This window comes from Sander vitreus, chromosome 3 (genome assembly GCF_031162955.1).
Source record: "Sander vitreus isolate 19-12246 chromosome 3, sanVit1, whole genome shotgun sequence".
NCBI classification, from domain to species: domain Eukaryota; kingdom Metazoa; phylum Chordata; class Actinopteri; order Perciformes; family Percidae; genus Sander; species Sander vitreus.
The window spans coordinates 16,962,852-16,986,407 of NC_135857.1; the positions used below are offsets into that span (position 1 = coordinate 16,962,852).

Below are 23,556 nucleotides of genomic sequence, written 5' to 3' on the forward strand. Positions count from 1 at the left end.
TTTCTCGTATTGAACAAAAATGTAAAATCATTGCAGTGAGGGGACAGCTAATGGGAGGTGGTGGTGGGGAGCCGTATGTAGATCAGCCCTCCAGCATTAAGGGTGATGTGTTGTGATGTATTTTTCTTCATCAGCAGCGCCTGCTCTTCTTTTATATTTAGATGGGTTGGCGGAAAGAGGGATGAAGGGAGGAGGAAGTAAAGGAGAAGAACGCAGAAGAAGAGAAAAGAAATGCTGTGCTTAGATATGTATGATATATAGATGTTGTGTCACAGAGTGGACAGGTCTCTGACAGTAGCTTCTGTTCATATGCTTCTATCTCCAGATTATGTGCCACCCAGAATGGGACTACAAGAGAGCTCTGAGCAGATCCCAGGTCAGTGCAGCCCTGATGGAAAGGGGAGAAAGGATGTGCATGTTTGTGTAATAGAATAGCACTTGTTCCTGGGGGACATTTTTAAAGGAACACACAGACTTATTGGGACTTTAGCTTATTCACCGTATCCCCCAGAGTTAGATAAGTCCATACATACCCTTCTCATCTCCGTGTGTCGTAACTCTGTCTGACGCACCCACCGCTAGCCTAGTTTATCACGGATCCTGGAGGTAACAGGCTCCAACTAGCCTACTGCTCCCAATAAGTGACAAAATAACGCCAACATTTTCCTATTTACATGTTGTGATTTGTATAGTCACAGCATGTACAAATAACAAGGTCACATGAGACATGACCATCTCATAACCATTTACAAACTGGGAACTATATTCTCAGAAGGCGAAGCACTACTACTTCTGCTACTTGGGCGGAGTGATTTGCTTGCAACACACAAGAAGCCCCGTGGTGAGGAGCAGAGAGTAACAAGCAACATTGTTTTGGTTTTGGCTTTATCCAGTGAATCCAGATGACTCAAATAATGAACTAAAAGTACTGCTAAAAGTTGCATTATGCAGCTAAGTCTAGTGTTGATTTTCAGTGGTAACAGCAGTGCTAGCATCACCTTCACATAACTGGGAGTCAATTGATTCAATGTCAATATAAACACATTACTTTATGTATCACGTTAGCTTAGCTTAACTTAGCGTTAGCTTAGCTTAGTGCTTTCACGCTAGCAAGCCTATCATTCAGGTTAGAACGATTTATTTAGAAAGCAAAACCACATATAAAGTACCAGATGGACTGATTTTAGAGGAAAAGAGGTGATGCTCATCAAGGACAAAAAAAACATAATGAAGAAAAATGATGATGATGATCTTTTGTCGTTTGTGTAGAGTTTGACTTGCTTGTTTCATTGTCACAAAAGTAACTAATGTCAAAGTTAGTTCCTCTTCATGGCATTCATCTTCATGGCATTGTAAAGTAGGTGAAGTGTAATAACAGGTATTGTTATAGACATGCTGAAAAAAGATGCTGCTTGTTGAACAGGTCACACACTTGATCTCTGCTAATTTAGGACAGAGTATTTTAATTGTCATAAGCACGCAATGCAAAGTCATTTTAGGGGGGTTAAACAATAAAATCTGAAAAATCAAAGTTCATTCATATACATTTTGGAAAAAAAGGTCATCAATGAGGTTTGACTTTTCCCACCAAGGCTCCCAGACTTTAAAAGTAAAAATCAAACAGTTGCAAACTGTCTTAATATTATACTCACCACTTATGTATTATTGGTTTAGATTTAATATGTAAACCATCCACATTTTTTTTCATACTGGACATGCAACTCCAGCTTTAGTCAACAGCAAACCTACCATCTTAATAGACTTTTAATGAATCAATATGTACCTCAGTTTCCTGATGCAGAAAGCCCTGTTCTGATAATACACACATTTCTCGCTACTCGGTTGTCATGCATTACCTGCTATCACAGGAAACACTTGACAAGTAGTGGGCGTAGTACTGTATAACTGTGGCCAACTGAGCCCCGAACAACAATTTTATGGTCCATAGTCGAGTCACTTTGATCTTTGTCCCAATGTAACCTAGCAACCAGGTATTTTCAATACAACTGATTTCAGTGTACTGCAGGTCTTCCCATCCCTGAACCACTGGTGAACATTTGCAATTGGCAGATGCAGAATCAGGGGCGGGTGAGAGGACAGAGGGAGGTCCATGAAACAGCAGAGAAGAGGAGAGCTGAGGAGAGGGCGAGGAAGTGTTCGTGGACTACATTATTGAAATGTCACTTGCTTTGGATTGAGACTCTTATGACTGTGACATTTGAAGTAGGGTTAAAGGAAGGAAAGAGAGCTTAAAGCTGTCGTATCATATCGGAGTCTAGATAGCAAGATCAGGATTGAGCGGTTGTGTTGAACACAAATGATGCAGAGAAGGCACTCAGCAAGTATCATGGGACGCCATCAGGACAATACACATCATCCTAAACAGGTTCAGTATTGGCTTAACTTGTGTCTCTTCCCTTCAGTCTGGGTGTATGTTCTATATTATGCATGTGCTTTATCTTTATGTCTGTGTGCACACATGTGTGCAGGGAATGGAAAGCCATTTGATCAGTGTTCACATAATGATGAGATGGTTTAAATAGGACAACTTGAAGCAATGTCTAAATTAAGCTTCTTGAGTTTTTAGGTCAATTACGCATGTGAGAGACTGGTGTTCGTAAGCAGGAGACTGGAGCCACTGTTGAGAGATTCAGTGTCACTCTTGTTCTTAGATGGGTGCTATTTGTTGAGCAGCATGTCCTATAAGGGTGGATGTGTTATAGATAGACTATGTGTTATCTCACACCAACACAATGGTTTGCATAGTTTCATTATCTTCAACTCAAACTTGACGAACAATTGCATCTATTGATTTTGTGTTATGACCACTTTTGCACATTATGAATACAAAAGGTTAGAGAGGTAGATTTATTGCAAAATGACCAACAAATCGTAATCTCTGGTGTTCATACGTCTTGCGCAGCTCAGAAAACACATCTCAGCTAGCCTGTGCTCCCTCCAAAACACATACTTACTTCATCATTATTACCAAATCAATAGATACATTTGATAATGATTAATAGCCTCACAACTGTGAGGCACTCTTGCTCTGCAATCTTGCAACTGTTTGCAATTCTGCAATCATCCTCCTGTATCCAGAACATGAACTTGGCCTCTGGCATGCTCTGTTGGCTACTACTAGTTCAGCATTTCTTAAAGCAGAGAGAGGTGTGAAGGCTTTCTACATATTTTGCTCTTTTCTCTACTGTTGGTGTAATAGTACAGAAACAATGGGCAGCTCCCCACTGTAGTGTTGTATTTACAGTTGTTGTAGGTTACACTGTGGAGGAGTTCAGCTGGCCTGCTCGAGTGAGCTGTTCTCTTTTTCACTTGACTGGCCATGGCCTGCCTGTGGACTCAGCTCCTCTCTCTCTCTCTCTCTCTCTCTCTCTCTCTCTCTCTCTCTCTCTCGCTTTCTATCGCTCTTTATCTCTCGCTCTGCTTTCACCATCTGCCTTCATGCCTGATCTGCCTACATAACTGTCTCTCAGGAGAGGGCTGGAGAATGTGGGGATGAGAGGGAAAACTGAAATAGTGGGGAATAGCAGATATGAGAAGAGGGGAAATGGAAAACTGGAGGAAAGATAATTGCAAGAGAGAGAGAGAGAGAGAGAGAGAGAGAGAGAGGAAGAGGGGGGTATAGTGTACATTCCCATCATAAAAACATAGACATACATCTGCGCTTAAAGAGAATAGTCCCATAGTGTGTGCGGTTCAGACATGATGACTGAAATCAAAACAGGATTTTTAAAGCATGGACTGTCTTTAAGTGAGGTTACTTGTTTTTTGTGCATGCGTGCGATCAAATGTTAAGGTAATTCAAAAGAGATCAATATTATTAAGGGGATTTCCAGTGATGAAGGATTTTTTTCACTGCTACTTTCGTACTTTTCTTAGCCAAAAAACAATATAATGCAATCTTATTCAATTAAATAGTCCAGCAATAAATGTTATTAAGCCGTTTTTGTTGATGCTGTATCAGACATACATTGACTCAACATCATGATCATCTTGTAATGTATATGAACTTTTAAGGTATGACTACATATTGTATGTATCCATCTAAATGCCCAACCATACTCTGAATGGATATTGGTTTACCTTTTAGCTTTGATGATGTTATGTGGCTTTGACTAGTGATCCAAATCAGTAGTTCTATTCTTAGGAGCTTAATGCACACAGATCTTATTTTACTTATCTGTGTTCATCATCATAGACCAGTGTTTAATATTGTCTTCTCTTACAGTGCACTGCATTTGTTGAGGGATTATGACCCATCGTTTTGTGCGCAGCATGTACTGTATTACTCTGAAAGCCTGACAGAGTGATCCCAAGGGGCAATTCTGGTACATGCATGCCTGTGTGTGTGTGTGTGTGTGTGTGTGTGTGTGTGTGTGTGTGTGTGTGTGTGTGTGTGTGTGTGTGTGTGTGTGTGTGTGTGTGTGTGTGTGTGTGTGTGTGTGTGTGTGTGTGTGTGTGTGTGTGTGTGTGTGTGTGCGTGCCCACTGTTGATATTTACTCATTGACTATTGCTCTGCCTCCTGTGGGCCTTTATGCTGTGAGGAATCGATAACCTTCTCCCTCGCCTTGCCTCTTCACTGTGTCTCTACCAGAACGGCGCTCTGTAGCACTCCATCAGCCCAAATGCTTATGCATGTTTCAGTAAATGCACTTCCAAATGCACACATATACTGGAGGCTTGTTATTTGTTTCTTTTTTTTAATGCATAAATATCAGAATTCTAACAGAGAAAAGTGCCATAAAAACAGCTGCAACACACACACACACACACACACACACACACACACACACACACACACACACACACACACACACACACACACACATACACACACACAAGCTCCCTCTATCTCACTCTCTCCCTGACATTAGCGGAACAGAGACCATTACTGCCAGGTAATGGGTGAATGTCACAATAGCAGGATGTCATAAAGCTCTGGAGTGCTCTAATGGGTTTTGTTCAGGTTGAGGTGACACATGCACACTTGCACATGCACACATACAGACACGCGCTCTTCCAGGAAACTATCTCCGTATGTGCTTGATGCATTTACTCATCACATCACAGCCCCAAGCTCTGACATGTTTGAAGAGCTAATACAATCTGTTTAAGGAAGCAAATTATGAGAATCATCTGTCACTTTTGTTTGAAAACAGAGGGATGGTTCTGCTGTTGTTACCTTTTATGGTTCCCCCTTTACTCCACCTGCACATCTTTATCTTTTTCTACCTAAGATTACGCTCTACTAGGGACAAATATATGTGTGTGAGGTAGAGAAAAGTTAACTGAGGACCCAAATGGTGTAGAATAGGTAAACTCCCAAGCTTAGAATATGAAAAACCACTGAATGAAATCACAAGCAAAGTGAAAAGGTTAGGCAGAGATACAAGCAGAGTGAAAAAGCAGAGGTTACTGCCAGTTTCCAAGCCTAGTCGCCTCAGGAGGCAGGCAGATGGAAGAGTGAAAGCTTATGGCTGGAGTGATCATGTGAGCTCATTTGCTTCATGTGTTGGCACAGTAGGGGAGAGAAGGATGCAGGACTAGAGTATGAGTGGAAGATGAGAAAACATCAGGGCCAGTTTGATTGTCTTGATCCACCCACTAAAGCAATTGTTCCATGTGTGTGTGCATGCGTGAGTGCGTGCGTGCGCGTGTGTGGATACATGTGTTTTGGAGTGTTTGGAAATTGATTATAGCTGAAGAGGAGCTGATTAGCACATGTTGACATTAACGGTTGAATCCATTACTGAAACCTAACATGGTTGACCTTTGACATAGATGAGCCTTTGGGCTTATTAGTCAATATGATGACTCAGTAACAGCTATATGAAGGCGGGGGGAAGAGGGGGGGTGTTTGAGAGTAGGGTGTGTTATTACCTCCGCCAAGGTAGTTGTGTTTTCGGTTAGGTTTGTTTGTCTTTGTGTTAAATTTTGGAGTGTATCTGAAACACGGGGCGGATACACAAATTATTTTTCACTTTCCTTAACATTACGAGATAGGCCATGGCCTTGGCGGAGGTTTGTTATCTCCGAGTGTCCTTCTACTTCTTTGTAGGAATATTGTAGAAAGTCTAATATTTTTATGGCTATGATATTTTCAATACTGTTTTACACACATACACACACACAGTTGGCTACATGTGCTGTCTCCAGTACACACACATAAACAAACATATTCTCTTTCTCTCTCAGGTATAGAGATAAAAAAGCTGTGTGCGTCAGTGTGGTGATACATTTGTTCACCACATCATAATTGCATTAAACCAGTAAAGATGAACAAAGAATGATTATGTCATTCTCTATCTCTTCCTATCTTCTCTTCTTCAGTCTTCAGGCACCAGTGTGGTAGTGGACATCGCGGTGATGGGTGAAGCCCATGGGCTGATCTCAGACCTGCTGGCAGACCCCTCGCTGCCTCCTAACACCTGCAGCTCTCTGAAGGCTGTCAGCAACCTCCTCAGCACCCAGATCAGCCTCCAGCCGCTCCACCGGCCTCGCATCCCTGCAGACACACATACCTGCTCTGACTCCGAGGAGGGGCTGGAAAAAACAGAGAGACTGGCCATTCCAAAGGTAAATGTTTGTCAATTTCAGTAATTGTGCTTAATCACATCTATAGTCTGTTGTACACAGAGCTAGTCCTGACCTGGGGGCCTAAGCAAAATCTGCTAAGGGGCCTTCCTACCTGACCTGTGAGCGATGTAAACCATTTGCCATTGCCACACAGTCACACCTGACACCCCAGTGTATTACACTGCTATACACTTATAAGTTTAATACTATATTTAATTTGATCAACTGCATCAGCCCCATTCAAACTGGCTCCCCCAGATTTTATTTTATACATTTTTAAATTTAAAATACTACTTATATGGCTTGGCTGAATACTTCTTATTTACTGAGAGTTGCATCCGTATTGCTAATTAACATTTTAAATTCAATATTATCAATAGTCTATGTCAAGCCTATGCTTTCCATCTTGCATTAGTCCAGAGTTGTACTAAAACCTTCAAACCTTGGCTGAGAGACTAGATAATCATTGGCTTGTTTTAAAAGCATGTGCGCCTATGAACAGTGCCCTCACACCCATATACTGTCTGGAGTGGTCCCCATAGAGGTCGCTGCTGTAAAAGCGTGAATTTCATTCTTGCACCAGCATATAAATGTTATATTTTCCAAACTGCAGCTTTTAAACACTGTGGCCGATTATCAAGCGTAATTATTAGTTGTACTTCACTCTCACTTTTGTCAGGCACAGCGTCACAGAACACAGCCCTGGAAGTGGCTGCAAGCAAGCAAGACAGCCAGACCAATAGATGCACTGCCCAGCTAGATTAGCAACATAGACATACTAGAGAGAGATACACTGTTAGCTAGCACATCACTTAACATTACTGTTATTTGCTGACATCAAAATTGGAGAGGAGAGAACACATGTTTAACTGATTGCTGTTCCCAAGCGCTTGGTTCGCTTAAGCATCGGGTCGGCTCTGGTTGGACAGAGTTGATTAATACAGATAGAAAAATCGACACCTGGGTCACACACACATAGCAGTGGTCCTCAACCTGAGGGTCCGGAACCCCCAAATGATCCACAGATAAATGTGATGCATCAAGGTGAATGAAAAGATGAAAATAAAACAAGAAATATGATTTGCTTTTTTCTTCTTGTTAAATATACCTTTACCTACACAGGCCTTTAGATTGTTCACATTAAACAATATAAGAAGTAGAAATAGCACAACCTGTGGTGTGGGTCACAATTAGATATCACTTCATTTTGAAAGAGTACTACACGGATTTAGCATTGCACTACTATGACATTTTATTATTAGCCTCATGATAAAAATAAAATAAAAGTATTGGCTTTTTTAGTGCACACATTCTCCTTCCTTGTCAAAACCTGGCGCCTACATTACCCATAATGCACCTCAAACGGCAACAGTTCTGTCAGAAATTCAGGTGTTCTAAAAGCAGCCTCGTTTCTCAAGCAGAAATGAGGAGCAGACTACTGGTCTGGTATGCTGTCTCTAACACACACTCATGTGCGTATGTCGCGGCGTACCTCTTCCTGCAGTCATCACCCCCATTTCCTCCATCACTGCTGGCGTAGTGTGGGGTTCTAACGTAGCTAACAATGACGCACAGGCTTCCAGAAGGCTTTTAATGTTTTACAAGGCCAGTGCTTTAAAATGTATGCGTGCACTTAAGGCTGCAAGAAAACTAAATAAAGCGTATGATGCAATGCAGGATACCCTACCAAGAAAGTGACAAGCAGCTTTAACATTGCCTGAGTGCACTCAAATGCTCGACCCATTTAGTGAAATTCAATGAGATTCTGTCTCATTTTAGCTCATTGGGGATTTGTGAGTCTGCATAAAGCAATGGGTTAAAGTCGGTGATTCAGCTCACTTGCGCTGCTGCCCTGTTGTATGGCTCCGAACTAAGGACAGAAATAGCAGTTACATAAAGGCAATAGGAAATGTTGATGACTGAGGTGCATTTGTTACTTTGGCTCTGAGTTAGCTTAACAGGACAGCAAAACACTGTTTCATTTCGTGTTAAAAGCTGGGAAACAATTTGTCTCCCCACGGTTTAAATCCAGCAGTTCTGACTATCTGTCAAGTTTATAGCAGCTTTCAGACATTGAACCACACTTGTGGTGCACAGATTTGTCTTTATTATACTTCATATTCAAAGCCACACATTTTTTCAAGCATACCATAGTGGTTTATATTTATTTCACTATTGTATGGAAATAAAGCAACAGAATATATGAATATATGTATGAAATCCATCACAGCCAACATCATGCCAACTTATATTATTGTCAGCTACATTATTGCATAATAATGCAGTGCAGATGTTTCAGATTTGCACTTAAAGTTGCATTACCACACGGCATTAAAATTCACAATAGCAAAAGCAGACAGGATGTTTACAGTGATTAATACTTCAAATTCCTCTGTCCTTCTTTCACACACTTTCATACACTTTAGGTAAAGTATACCGCAGAGAGTGTGCGTGTGTGTGTGTGTGTGTGTGTGTGTGTGTGTGTGTGTGTGTGTGTGTGTGTGTGTGTGTGTATGTGTGTGTGTCTAAGAAGTGAACAGACAAAGAGGGATGGACATGATTTTCTTCAGTACTATTTGATCCTCTGCTGCCCTCTAGAGTTCAGTGTGTGTGTGTGTGTGTGTGTGTGTGTGTGTGTGTGTGTGTGTGTGTGTGTGTGTGTGTGTGTGTGTGTGTGTGTGTGTGTGTGTGTGTGTGTGTGTGTGTGTGTGTGTGTGAGAAAGAGGGAGAGAGAGAGAGAGAGAGAAATACACCAACTGTACAAAAATACAAACTGACAAATAACTGAGTTTAGCTCATGGCTTTACAACAAAATTTACAGCATTAGATAGACTGACACCACAGGGAAACAAGCGTGACTCCTTTTCTACTTACCATGCTGTCTCCCATATGCTTTTAAAAAACAGGAATGGGCTGGAAGAACGAATATGGCATTCTTCTAGTTTGATGTCTTGACCCTTTGATAGAGGAGAACAGTTTCTTTGTGGGAACATTTAGCTCTGTTTATTGGTTAAAACATGTGCGTGGGGTACTGTATCTGTCTTTCTTTTCTTGGTGTTCTGTTTTGTCTTTAGCTGTGTGAACTGTGTTTGCCTTTTTAATTAATTAATTTTTTTATTTTTATTTTTTTTTACTTTTTCATGGTCATAGAGTAAATGTGACTGGAGCTTTTTGTCAACCTTGCCTGTTATTTTCAGAAAATTCTTGTTTAGAAGACTAGACTAAACTAATTATTTTGTAAACATGGATGAAAATTAGACCATTGCAGCAGCTAGAAAATCAAATACAAAGGTGATATACTGTATATAAGAATGTAGTCACACATTTAATAATACAGTTGCAAATTCCTCGGGAAAATAAGTATTTGGTCACCTACAAACAAGCAAGATTTCTGGCTCTCACAGACCTGTAACTTCTTCTTTAAGAGGTTCCTCTGTCCTCCACTCGTTACCTGTATTAATGGCACCTGTTTGAACTTGTTATCAGTATAAAAGACACCTGTCCACAACTTCAAACAGTCACACTCCAAACTCCACTATGGCCAAGACCAAAGAGCTGTCGAAGGACACCAGAAACTAGAAAGTGTAGACCTGCACCAGGCTGGGAAGACTGAATCTGCAATAGGTAAGCAGCTTGGTGTGAAGACATCAACTGTGGGAACAATTATAAGAAAATGGAAGACATACAAGACCACTAATAATCTCCCTCAATCCGGGGCTCCACGCAAGATCTCACCCCGTGGGGTCAAAATGATCACAAGAACGATGAGCAAAAATCCCAGAACCACACGATGGGACCTAGTGAATGACCTGCAGAGAGCTGGGACCAAAGTAACAAAGGCTAACATCAGTAACACACTACGCCGCCAGGGACTCAAATCCTGTAGTGCCAGACGTGTCCCCCTGCTTAAGCCAGTACATGTCCAGGCCCGTCTGGAGTTTGCTAGATAGCATTTGGATGATCCAGAAGAGGATTGGGAGAATGTCATATGGTCAGATGAAACCAAAATAGAACTTTTTGGTAAAAACACCATACCTACTGTGAAGCATGGGGGGTGGAAACATCATGCTTTGGGGCTGTTTCTCTGCAAAGGGACCAGGACGACTGACCCGTGTAAAGGAAAGAATGAATGGGGCCATGTATTGTGAGATTTTGAGTGAAAACCACCTTCCATCAGCAAGGGCATTGAAGATGAAACGTAGCTGGGTCTTTCAGCATGACAATGATCCCAAACACACCGCCACGGCAACGAAGGAGTGGCTTCGTAAGAAGCATTTCAAGGTCCTGGAGTGGCCTAGCCAGTCTCCAGATCTCAACCCCATAGAAAATCTTTGGAGGGAGTTGAAAGTCCATGTTGCCCAGCGACAGCCCCAAAACATCACTGCTCTAGAGGAGATGTGCATGGAGGAATGGGCCAAAATACCAGCAACAGTGTGTGCAAACCTTGTGAAGACTTACAGAAAACGTTTGACCTCTGTCATTGCCAACAAAGGGTATATAACAAAGTATTGAGATGAACTTTTGTTATTGACTAAATACTTATTTTCCACCATAATTTGCAAATAAATTCATTAAAAATCCTACAATGTGATTTAATGGATTTTTTTTCTCATTCTGTCTCTCATAGTTGAAGTGTACCTATGTTGAAAATTACAGGCCTCAATCATCTTTTTAAGTGGGAGAACTTGCACAATTGGTGGCTGACTAAGTACTTTTTTGCCCCACTGTATATACACTATTTGTTCTATCCATACAAATACTATTAAACTGTTGCAAAGCATCCTACTGGGACACAACATTGTGATATTTGTGAATTATAAAAGAAATGGAGGATTATCAACAGTTATAATGACTACAATAAATGTTTTGAAATTTGAGCAGATGTGAAAAGAGCCAGCAAGGCCATATCTTTGTAGTATCCATAAGGATGCAACTGTTAGTAGCTTTCAATTAAAAATCCCCTCACTTTTGAGATTTCGGTGCCCAAGTACACTAATGGTGTCCGACCTGCCTCATCCACCCCACTGAAGTTTCTGTGAGTGTGTAAACATGTTTTTTTATCTGCATTACAGCGTTTAAGACGGAGTCTGCCCCCAGGATTGCTTCGGAGAATTTCGTCAACTTGGACCACGACCACCTCAGCTACGGGGCTGCCTACCATCGAGCCAGGCCCTGTACGCCGAGACCGCTCAGCCAGCATTAAACACACCACAGATAGGTAATTCTCACTCACTCATATCGCAGTACAATCAAGAGTATGGCAGTAACTTTGAACAGTAACAGTGATGTTTTTTTTTTTTACATTAAATCAGTGAATCATGGAACAACTCAGTGATGATGACCATCTCAAAGAGTCGCTCCATGTCTGTCTCCTGTGCTGCCTCTGTCACCTCCAACCACCTCTACAGCAAACCACTGGGAAGACCAGGTGTGTGTGTGTGTGTGTGTGTGTGCGTGTGTTCAAACATTTACTTAAAACACTGAGTACATGTTTAGTATGTTGAGTAGGTTAAAGGGGTGATAGAATGCAAAACCGAGTTTACCTTGTCATAGTTGAATAACAACAGTTCGGTGGGTAAAATAGGCATACATAGAACCTCAAAGTCCCATTGACACCTCTTTACTATACAAACCTCACAATTTGAAACTGCTGCTGAAAACGGGCGAATCTGAACGATATATAGTTGACATCAACTCGGTGGCTGTACCTTAATTGGCTCTGGTTTGTACCTTTGTTACGCCCCAAAATTTACATAGCTACAGACCACTGGTCTGAGACCAGCTGGTGTTCGGAATGTAGGTCACGTAGATCTCACACATGAGTTTAGCTGCGAGCTGCGCTGTGTACTTTAGAAAGAAGAAAATTTGGAAGTTTTTCAAGGATATTGAAAATGAACCACGGTCGTAAATGCAGTGTTCCAGGCTGTACAACGGAATACTGGCCAAGAGAAAAGTGTTTAGAACGAGTAGAGTCTGGGCATGTCTACGGATTGTGTTGCTGTGCTGTGTTTGTGTGTAGGTGTGTGTGTTTGTGTGTGTGTGTGTGTGTGTGTGTGTGTGTGTGTGTGTGTGTGTGGTGGCGGGGGGGGACAACATTGCGACGCGGTGTGCACAGAGGGGAGGGACTGTGTGTGTGTGTGCTTTGCTCGTTGTAAACCAACCAATCAGCGTGCAGCTTATTTAAATATTCATGAGCATACCACATAAGGGAGAAAACCTTTAGATTTTTTTTAAATGGAAAATACTTTTCTCAGCTTGACACACAGCTCCACATTTGTCAAATTTGGGATTTTTCTATTCACTGATGTAAATACAATTAGCTCTGTGATTGATGTGATTTAAAACTCAGCAAAAAACTCAATTCAATTAAAAAGCAAATGACTTATATGAAGATAGATACATACTAGTATCAAGAGCAAATTACGTAAAGCCTGAAAACATTAGAGTTTGTATCGCTCTCTTTTTCAGGTTTCCCACCCTCCAACGTATCACCTCTGGGCTCTCCGTGCTCATCTCCTCCAGTCCAGGGCACACCTGTCTCAAGCCCTACCATCAAGACATGTTCAGTGCAGCTTCCTGAGCCGGCCGGGCCCCTGACAGAGCAGAACTCTGGCTGTGTGGCCCCCAAGAGCCACCACAGAGCCTTAACCCACAGCATGAGCGCCCCAAGCTCCACCACCACTCACTGGCGGCCTCCATCACTCTGCGGCAGGTAACATGCGATCGCACAGAACATTAATTCTCCTGTTCCATTTTGATGAGAAATTATAAACATGGCACATTCAAATTCACTAATATTGTAATGAGGCTTCAAAAGCATCTGTTTCTGTGTATGAATGTCCATTTGTGTGTAAATGAGGGAAATGAGTTATGTCATTAGTCTACGCTGGGAGGACAGGAGCTGTTTCAGTTATCAGATGAGAGAGAATTGATCAGGATGGAATAGCATGTATCCTCTGAATGTGTCGGTGTTTCTCTGCTCTCTTTCCATCAGCTGTGGTAGGCCGTTCAACAATCAACTAAACCACGGGGTAGAATCTGTCAACAAAGGGGACAGAATACCCCATCCAGGTAAACAGCAGAGTACAGCCTATGACAGCAGCCTATGATTATAATATAAAAGAACATTTTTCCAGAATTCAACCCGATTGATAAAAATAGACTATTCTTCTAGCTTTATTTTCTAGGTTGATATTTGATTCACTCATACTGACCTTCTCCACAACTGCCCTCATTGTAACTTTATATAACCACCAACATGGTTACATTATATTGCACATGTCTAACATGTGTAATGTCTTCCCAGATGAGCGTGCCGTAGCTTCTTCAGACTATGACAGCACCTACGACAGCACCTATGAGACCAACCACAGTGACAGCAGCGACTTTGCACAGAATGAAGAAGAGGGAGAGGGAGGCAAGAAGCTGCCTGAAGCAAGGGAAGGTTGCAGGGAGTATCTGGCACAGGGCATCGTTCTTCACCCACTCCTGCCATCACCAGAGGTAGGCTATCAGAGAGGCTTAATTTGGTATTGGCGGAACAAAAGGTCATCTTTTATGTGCTTTAAGGTTCTTCAATTCACTCCAAAGACAATAAGAAGATGAGAAGAATAAAGATGGATAATTTCTTTCGATGAGGTTTCATTTTTTACAATGATTTTACCATTATTTACTGTCATTAGTTAAACTATGTGCAATGCCCATTCAAAACCTTCCTGTTCCTAATGGGACTTTTTTTCGCCCTCCGGTATCGCTGCTTGCCGCTTTCTTGAGAACCGCTCATCCAAATAACTTCACACTCGACACTGCACTTCCTTGGGTCCTGAGCAATGCACCTAGCAATGCTAAAGTATTCCCATCATCTGCTAACAGCTAGCTATTTGGGACCAGGCTATGTCCGGGAACAAACAAAACACATTCTGAAAGTTACATACAGGGTTCCCGCGGGGTCTTAAAAAGTCTAAAATTCTGAACTTTAAATTTAAGGCTTTAAAACATCTTAAAAAACGGCCAGATTTTCATCCGAGGTCTTAAATTTCATTTAGTCAGGTCTAACAAAGGTTTTACCCTCGTTCATTTCCAGAAACGCTGGCCGCAGAAAGAAAAAAAAGGCGGCGCTCTAGAGTCTTTGCTCTGTAACAAAACCATCAGAACGCTGCCCTCAGAACGTTGGTTCGGTGTGTTGTAGTTCTTTCTGGGGGATATTGGTGTTGGTACGTACGAGGTGATAAATCTACAAATCCCGTGATAAATGCAATACCTGCCCGCAAAATACGTCTGTGTTTCCTCAGAGTTTCTTAAAGTTTGGCTAGGCCTACGTGTGGAAAATGGGAAAGTGTTCTTTTAACGCGACATTCCACTGTTGGTTATAAGCGGTACCCATTTTTTTGGTAATGCGTCGTGTAGGTCTTAAATTTCAATCTTTATGGTCTTTAAATGTCTTAAAAAGGTCTTCAATTTGACTTACTAAAACCTGCAAGAACCCTGTACATCACTGATGCTTGAAATGTTTGAATGAATGGTTGTAGAGAAAATCGAAAGATAGAGAGACAGAGACAGACATTTTAGTTATATTGCTCAATAAACAATGTAATTTTTGAAAATGCGTGTCCTAAATGCTGGAAGCAGTGGTGCAGTCTGATGTACAGGGAGAACTGCGAAATTTGCCTGTCCATCAAAACTGTGGTGACTGAAAAGTTATTTTACTGTACTTGCACATATTTGTCTGTATCTTTCTGACCTCTCCTCTGTTCCCCTACCTTTACCTGACAGGACAAGCCAATCTTGGCCACGGAGCCTCTGGTGATACCAGCACTGGAGCCTTTGATGAGTCAACTCAACAACTGGAACTTTCCCATTTTCAGTCTGGTGGAGAAGACCCATGGCAAGACAGGCTGCATCCTCAGTCAGGTAAACGCTAATTAGTGAGGAAATGTTGAAAACTCATCTGACATTTATTTAATGAAAACACATCAACACTGATTCAATTAAAAGGAACTCGTATTGACGGAAATGTTCACATGTATGTAATCAGCAGCTTAATGTGGGAGTGGTGTTAGCTGTCAGTGCAGACAGTGGGAAGAATTAGCATTTTAGGCTTACAACAACCACAACAACAACAACACTAGAATATGAAAGCAAAAATCAGTGATACATGCAGTGTGAGTGAATGACAAGTGACTTGACCCAACTATGCATCTGAACCTCTCCAAAGATAAGATATGACTCGCAGTATGTTTCTCTCGTGTTATATCCCAGGTTTCCTATAAGCTCTTTGAGGACACAGGTCTATTTGAGACATTCAGAATTCCTGTGCAAGAGTTCATGAACTACTTCCATGCTTTGGAGAATGGATACAGGGTCATCCCTTGTAAGTAGAAGATGTCCATGTTTATTAAATTGTTATAGTGAATTATTGATATCCATCATTACCTTTATCTGCCACAAGGGGGATGTATCACATTGTCCTAGTAATAAAACACCACTGACCGGCCTACTTTCTGCTTCAGTAATTATGGCATGCTCTTATTGTTCACAGTTGGTAGGGATATCAAGTTTCCTCTTGGTGTTTGATATCAGAAGATAATCATATCTAATTAACTACAGTGTTTATGTCAATCCATATGGAAACTGAAGATGTCAGGAAACATGAACTCTTAAAATTATTTTGCTTATGTTTATGTTTCTTAAAGGAATTTGAATGACAGTATGTGACAGACGTAAGAACACTTAGTAGTAGTGTTTTTGATACATGATCTGTACATTTTAAAATATATATGTCTAAAGTTTCGTACTGTAGTTTTTGTCACAAGTTTTAACATAGTTTCAGGGGGACACACTACACTAATGTCTGGACTGCTCTCCCACAGACAGATGAGATAACAAGTGAACGGCCTCTTGTCTTGTACATTTACTGTAACTGAATACATTGCCTAGTCCTGTGCCAGATGCCAAATAAAATAGGAGCATTGTCTCTTGTCCATTTTGTGTTGAATATATGCCAACATGGAACGTTCCCATAAAATAGACCTATGTTAAAAGGCAGAAGACCATTACTTCAGCAATGTACAGATTTCTTGTCTGAACGAGGCTTTAGTGATTGTTGTTTTTCTTCAGTTTGATGGTGTTACACTTCAGAATGTTTATAACTGCTCCATCTGGGATTTTATCACATCTTACTCCCCTCTACTGGTGTGAATTACCATTGTATTTTACCCTCCCCAGATCACAACCGAATCCATGCCACTGACGTGCTACATGCTGTGTGGTACCTCACCACTCAGCCTGTACCAGGCCTGCCCACCCTGCTGACTGAGAATGGGATACACACCGGTAAGGACGTTTAATACATAGAGTCGTTCCTTAAGACCAACCTGCAAGAATGAGCTCTCTTACCCATATTCTGGGCAATTTAAATCTCTTTTTTTTGTTTCCGATGTAGACTCTAGCAGCGGCATTTTGATTGGTTGGAGTGGTGTAAATCATGAATGTATTAGTTGTCAATCACTGTTCTCAAACAAACCGCCCTCGGTGCACCCCTGAGGCTCAGGGATTAAGATGCTGACCATGAATTCAATTTGATTCAAATCTGGCCAGGAACCTTTGTTGCCCATCTCTTTCAGTCATTTCCTGTCATCCCTCTCTATTGTCACTATCTGATAAAGTGATGACCCCAAAAACAATTATAAAAATAGAAAAACAAATCAATCTCATGTGGTTCGAATTTGTTAGTTGTCTTGGCTCCTTTCTCTCTTATGTCTGGATCGAACATAGAATACACACTCACATTCACAGAGGTAGGCTTTTTAAACAAACAAAAATGTAGTTACAAAACATACACACATTGTAGCATGACAGACAGACAGACAGACAGACAGACAGACAGACAGGTGGGTAAAAGTCCGTTCACAAACAGAGGAGTAGTAATCACACAATGACAGCAGACCTTACAGTCAACAACATCCTGGGGATAGATAATGTAGAGTAGGTAAAATGAGTCAAAATGCTAAAAGGTTCTTCCTGAATAAACAGTCTAATAGCACCATGTTTTACATCAACTAATGAGGTGGCAGCGTTTGAGCAAAGAGCACCATTAGTGACTGGAACGTGAGCTGTGTTTTCTTTTCACCAGTAGACTCAGAGAATGGCAATACGCCTGGCGCCACAGGCTTCCTGATGTCCAAGATGAACTCTGTGATGGAGGACAGCTATGGCTCCCTGGCTGGCCTTATCCCCGGCCTGGAGCTCATGGCCCTGTATGTAGCTGCTGCCATGCATGACTATGACCATCCTGGAAGAACCAACGCCTTTCTAGTAGCTACCAGTGCACCACAGGTAAAGGCATAAGTGCGGGTGTGTGCAGCATATACAATGTGTGCTAATTGGAACACCAAAAACAATACAATACAACAACCTAGGGGCAATATGCAACAAAAAATATTATTTATATTTCACCACAGCTCAAAACAGTTTAAAATTACCACAGTGTCAGTGCAAACCAACAACCCAAAGACCAATAAGCTCAACCAGGATTTTACAAATTTACTTTCTCCTCTTGGTCTTCTACTGTAGGCTCTTCTGTACAATGACCGCTCAGTCTTGGAAAATCACCATGCAGCTTCAGCGTGGAACCTCTTCATGTCTCGACCTGAGTATAACTTCCTGGCTAACCTTGAACATGTGGAGTTCAAGCGCTTCCGCTTCCTCGTCATTGAAGCAATCCTAGCCACCGACCTCAAAAAGCACTTTGACTTTCTGGCAGAGTTTAATGCAAAGGTAAAAATCTGTGAAATAAATGGTACCAACCATCATCCAGCTGCAATTATTGTTGTCATTGGTTATCTTTTCTCAGCTCCAGCTTAAATAATCTCTTTAGATAATAGTATATACTATTTAATAATAGTCTTTTCCTCCCTCTCCCAGATTGTCCTAAACAGAAGCTGACAACCGATCAGTGGGGAAAAATGTACAATCTATAGATGTGTTGTTCTTTTTCACACAAATCTTCCTATGCACATCTCCCAAGGTGGGTGACGAAGGGGTGTCCGGTATTGATTGGACCAATGAAAACGACCGATTGCTGGTGTGCCAGATGTGCATCAAGCTGGCTGATGTCAATGGACCACTGAAGTGTAAAGAGCTGCACCTGCAGTGGACAGAAGGGATCGTCAATGAGTTCTACGAACAAGTAACATTATGCTCATAAATCTCCTTCAAAATCTCACTTTCAAAGTTATTAGCATTTATTAGCATTAGCATCTCACACATAGATAAATGGAAGTGTAATGTACCAAGTACAGTAAGTGCAGAATAATATAAGAAAAATGAAAAAACTGTTAAAAAAAAACAACAACATGAAGCATACAAAATAATTCTGTATTACTGTACATTACATTACATTACATACATTACATCCACTTGAAAGTTAAACAACAATATCTTTCTTAAGTTTGCTAATATTAGCTAACATTAATAGCCACCATAAGCTATTGGTCATACCAGAATTAATGCTGTAGCTGCAAAAACCCTAAGTGTACTGAATTAAAAAAAGGGCGTGTTTTATTTTCTATGAATTTAACATTTAATTTGTAAGAGAAAAATGTGTCATATCATCTTTCAAAAAGTTACATAGTATCTAAATTACTAATTACTATAGTCTAAAGCCACTAAACACTTAAAAGCTGTTTAAAAAAACATCTTTAGGTATTATTTTAAAAGACTTAACAGTCAAGAACTCAACTAATCTGCTTCATCAGGACTGTGTGGGTGTAGTTTGATCAGATTTGATTGACAGTGACCAAACAACCCATAAACTGTCATGATATTCTGAAAATGTATTAAAATGCTAATAAGCATAAAGATGTAATTGTAATGTTCAACTGCATAACAGCACCTCTGCAGGTGATAGTGATATTTTTTCCTGCTCAAGCACCCTTCAACAACTGGATGTTCCCTCTGAACAGATATGGATATGTTAAAAAAAAATCTTGCCTACTAGCTCATGAATTTGTTAAGAGACTACTGTAGACGGACGCCTGGCAACAAATCCTGCTCTTAACTAGTAATGCCTCTGATTGGTCAGTTCAGCTAGTGCTGAGCAAGTGGATGAAGATAACTTCTGATTAGCCAGAGAGATAACCCTGCCTAGCAACGACATGTTGTTAGGTTAGAATAGCAATAATTTGAGACTTTTGAGCCCTAATTGAATCTTTTTGAGGCGGTGCATCAATGAAAGCAAAGGTGGAAAGATTTCCCACTGGTACTCACTATCAGCATTTATTTTATTTATTTAGTCTTTTTATTTTAATGAAGGGAACTTGTGTACCAAGGACATTTAAACACTGTGTTTAGCAGCTAGAAACCTAATCACAGCTGCGCTGATTACTGAGGAAAACCTTCCCCCTCCTGATTGGTTTCTGTTCAGCATTCTCCTCTCAAACCTTCTGTTCAATTCTCAAAACAGCTTTGAGAAATATGTATGCCCTTTGAGCGGAAGCAGCGGGGGAGGGGCGGGGTATGTTTTTCTCTTCAGAGGGGAGACAGATGACCTATATGAGTCATCGACAGCGTTCATTCACAGTCACACAGAGGAAGATCTCAGGGATGGAACTGACACACACACACACACACACACACACACACACACACACACTCCCTCATATTAATTTACATTATGCTCTGCAAGGCAATATTCAAACATTGGCCATTTGTGGTTATGATAAACCATTCCCTTTCCTCTCACCTCTTACTATACATATACACACACACCTATCACATGAACCACTAATGCAGTGCATATAGGTTTCAGGTTGCCATAGCAATGGGAGCCCATGCCCCTCTGTCCTCCTGCTTAATCACCTTAAAAGCCCTGCCATCAGAAAACAAACACAAAAGCTTGTCAAACACATGACTGTCACAGTATATAAAAGTACAACATAAGCGATATCATATCAGATATGGCAACATAAACCATAGCCACATAGAGACAGGTTTATTATCAAGAAATGTGAAAATAATGGGAAATATCCCTAAATGAAAAGGTTCCTCTGTTGAGACAAATTCTGATGAGAAAATCAATTATAATGGATTATAATACTGATCCATTTTTCTTTTTCTTTTTCTATGGGGAACAATGCATTTAGCTAGAACAGGCAGTGAACAGGTGTGTTTTGAAGGTTACTGTAGATATCTCTTCTGGTGTGAAGCTGAACAGGGCCACCAAGAATGCAATCAGCAGAATAAATCCAAAAATGAGATTCCACTGTCAGATTGATAGCCTGTCTTTGTGGGCACAAAACAGGAAAATGGAAAAGGAATGAATGACAAATACCGCAAGGACGAGGAAGGAACAGCATGGCTTCACTTTGGCTCGTATTTATCAGGCCTGCATTTACAGTAGAACCATTGATGTTACTCTTAAATCTCTTGTTTGCCTATTTTGATGCATTTTAAATCTGATTAAAATTGAGTTTTGTGCATGTGAGCTAACGTTACTAAGATTTAAATTAGAATGCCCTCAGCAACAAGGAAGAAACTGGTAAAATGTCAAAAAAGACAATCAAATTTGTTTAATTTCTTTGCCATTCATGTTGTGAAATGGGGAAATGAGCTAGTGAAAACTTGAAAAGTCCCATCGTTGTGGGCATGATATGTAATATTTTGGATAATAACTTTTAAGCCCCACAGCTAGTGGCTGTTTGTGCTCTGCGTTGAAATGAGTATGGTCAACTATAATTCACAGGGTTGTGGGAATATAGTGTAAATGTACTAGGCTCCATTGTCATGTCAGAAGATGAAACAATATTTTCCTTTTTTTTTTTTTTGTGCTCTGCACTTATCGTTGTTTATTATGTCATTCTTGTTTAGTTTCAGCACAGCAGCATCTTGGTGTGCACTGTGGATTTGATGCGTTCTGTGACTTTTTTTCTCCCTGCAAACTGCCGAATCAGCAGCCTCTCTGAGTTCCAGGACCTCCTGATTTACAAATTAAGCCCTGCTTGGGACCTCGTGGGACCTTGTGACAGTCTTTTTTATATGGTTGATACCTACAGATCAGCCATTGTTTGAATAGATGTTTTTCTATTTGTAGTCTTCTTGACCTACTTACCCAGAGGTAGTGTATCTGGGACGTTCTGTGCTTGCCAGTGGATCGGTTTAGCTGTACAGAATATCTGAATTTAAACAGCTTGAGTGGTGTAGAGTTTACCTGAGAAAGGATCCAAATGTTAAATATCAGTATATTTGGTTTATAATTTACAGTCATTTATAATAATGTAGTGCTTTTATAAAGTTGCAAATTAAACAATAACTGCAATCAGAAATACACACAAAAAAACATAAAAAGCAGAAAGAAACATTAATTTACAAAAAAAAGTGAAAACCACAAAATGGCCATGGTGCAACAACAAAGCCAGAACACACACATGAAATATTCACAAAAACCTCTTATGTACAGAACCATAAAGCCTGTCGATAATCTTTTTTTAAATAATTCAGTTGCATATGATTTATGCTTTTTGAAGGTAATTAGGCCATATGTTTTATTTTGTAAATTGTACTTTAAATATGCAGTCCAGTAAACAGGAAGGACTATTTTTCAATGCACGTATCAGGTCGGCAGTGGGAAAATCTAATGTTTTCTCTGTTTTCTTTGCCTTGTCTGTTCCCATCTAGGGTGATGAAGAAGCAAGCCTGGGCCTTCCCATCAGCCCATTCATGGACCGCTCCGCTCCACAGCTGGCTAAACTACAGGAGTCGTTCATCACTCACATTGTGGGACCTCTGTGCTCCTCCTATGACTCTGCTGCTCTTATGCCGGGACGCTGGGTTGACCTGGCTGAGGGAGAGACAGAGCCAGAGGAGGCGAAGGAGGGACACGATACAGAAGAGGAAGAGGAGGATACGGTGGATGAGGACGCATCAACAGGTTCTGGCACCTCCCGTATGTCAACCTCTTAATAATTAATGTTGCAGAAAATATCTCACAGTTACAGTCTGTCTTTGTCATTTTTTAAATAGAAATACATTAATTTGCTTTTTTCCTGAGGTATAGATGAAAAAATTGACACAACTCTGTCTGTGATAATATGAAGCAGAAACCAGGAGACGCTTAGCTAAGCTTAGCAGAGCATAACGACTGGAAACAGGGAAACAGCTAGCCTAGTCTCGCATTAGACTAACGAGATTTAAGGGCTTTAGAGGTGCAGCTGGTGGATTTTTTAAACTTTGGACATAGTCAATCTTGCTGTTTCACCCTGTTGTCACACTATTGATGCTAACTTAAAATAACCATATCCTGGCTGTAGCTTCATATTTTAATGTACAGACATTATAGTGTATCAGTTCATCATCTTTCATCTAACTCTTGGCAAGAAAGCAAGGTCTTGGCCAACCTTCCCAGGATTGTGTCTAACTGTTGACTTGTATCTGACAGAGCGACAAGAAACCAAAAAGGTGAGCAGGAGGAAAGTATTTTGCCAGATAACACAGCATATTCTGGAAAACCATGACATGTGGAAAAGAGTCATTGCTGCGGAAGCCCAAGAGGAAGCTCGGAAAGAGGACTGCATCAGCAGCCCCACCGATCCAATCACAGCCATTCATGAGGAAGAGGAGGAACAAGCAAACAAAGAGGAAGATTCAACTGAATGCCTTGATGAAAGGGAAGAGGTGCTGGCTTTAGAGGAAGAAGAAATGCTTCCACAATCAGAGACTTCAGGGGGAAAAGAGGAGGAACCAGAGTGAAATTATGAACTTTGACTTCCTCTTAAAACCAGGAATCTGAAAGTTATCTAAAATGTTTTGTTTCTTTCCTAACTAAACTCTCGATATGGTAGCCAGCACATCACTTCGACACAACACTGTAGAAGATGTTTTGGGTAATATGTGCCTAACAAAAACTGGATTTGAGGAGTGGGATGATGCATGCCCAGTTCATCTGACGAGGGGAGAGAGGTGAGATG

General features: G+C 40.9%; 1 protein-coding gene across 1 annotated transcript in view; it reads left to right on the forward strand.

Annotated features, from left to right (window-relative positions):
- LOC144512942 (cGMP-inhibited 3',5'-cyclic phosphodiesterase 3A-like) overlaps nucleotides 1-23,556 on the forward strand; it is a 52,780-nt gene extending 29,224 nt beyond the window's left edge. Inside the window, exons 2-16 of the mRNA XM_078243939.1 lie at nucleotides 326-376; nucleotides 6,350-6,595; nucleotides 11,668-11,813; nucleotides 11,908-12,023; nucleotides 13,064-13,307; nucleotides 13,590-13,666; nucleotides 13,902-14,098; nucleotides 15,368-15,505; nucleotides 15,854-15,965; nucleotides 16,820-16,927; nucleotides 17,730-17,929; nucleotides 18,167-18,370; nucleotides 18,621-18,782; nucleotides 22,268-22,535; nucleotides 23,028-23,556. Of these exons, the coding sequence (XP_078100065.1) occupies nucleotides 326-376; nucleotides 6,350-6,595; nucleotides 11,668-11,813; nucleotides 11,908-12,023; nucleotides 13,064-13,307; nucleotides 13,590-13,666; nucleotides 13,902-14,098; nucleotides 15,368-15,505; nucleotides 15,854-15,965; nucleotides 16,820-16,927; nucleotides 17,730-17,929; nucleotides 18,167-18,370; nucleotides 18,621-18,782; nucleotides 22,268-22,535; nucleotides 23,028-23,338 (2,580 nt within the window). The 3' untranslated portion in view covers nucleotides 23,339-23,556. The remainder of the gene's footprint in view (nucleotides 1-325; nucleotides 377-6,349; nucleotides 6,596-11,667; nucleotides 11,814-11,907; nucleotides 12,024-13,063; nucleotides 13,308-13,589; nucleotides 13,667-13,901; nucleotides 14,099-15,367; nucleotides 15,506-15,853; nucleotides 15,966-16,819; nucleotides 16,928-17,729; nucleotides 17,930-18,166; nucleotides 18,371-18,620; nucleotides 18,783-22,267; nucleotides 22,536-23,027) is intronic.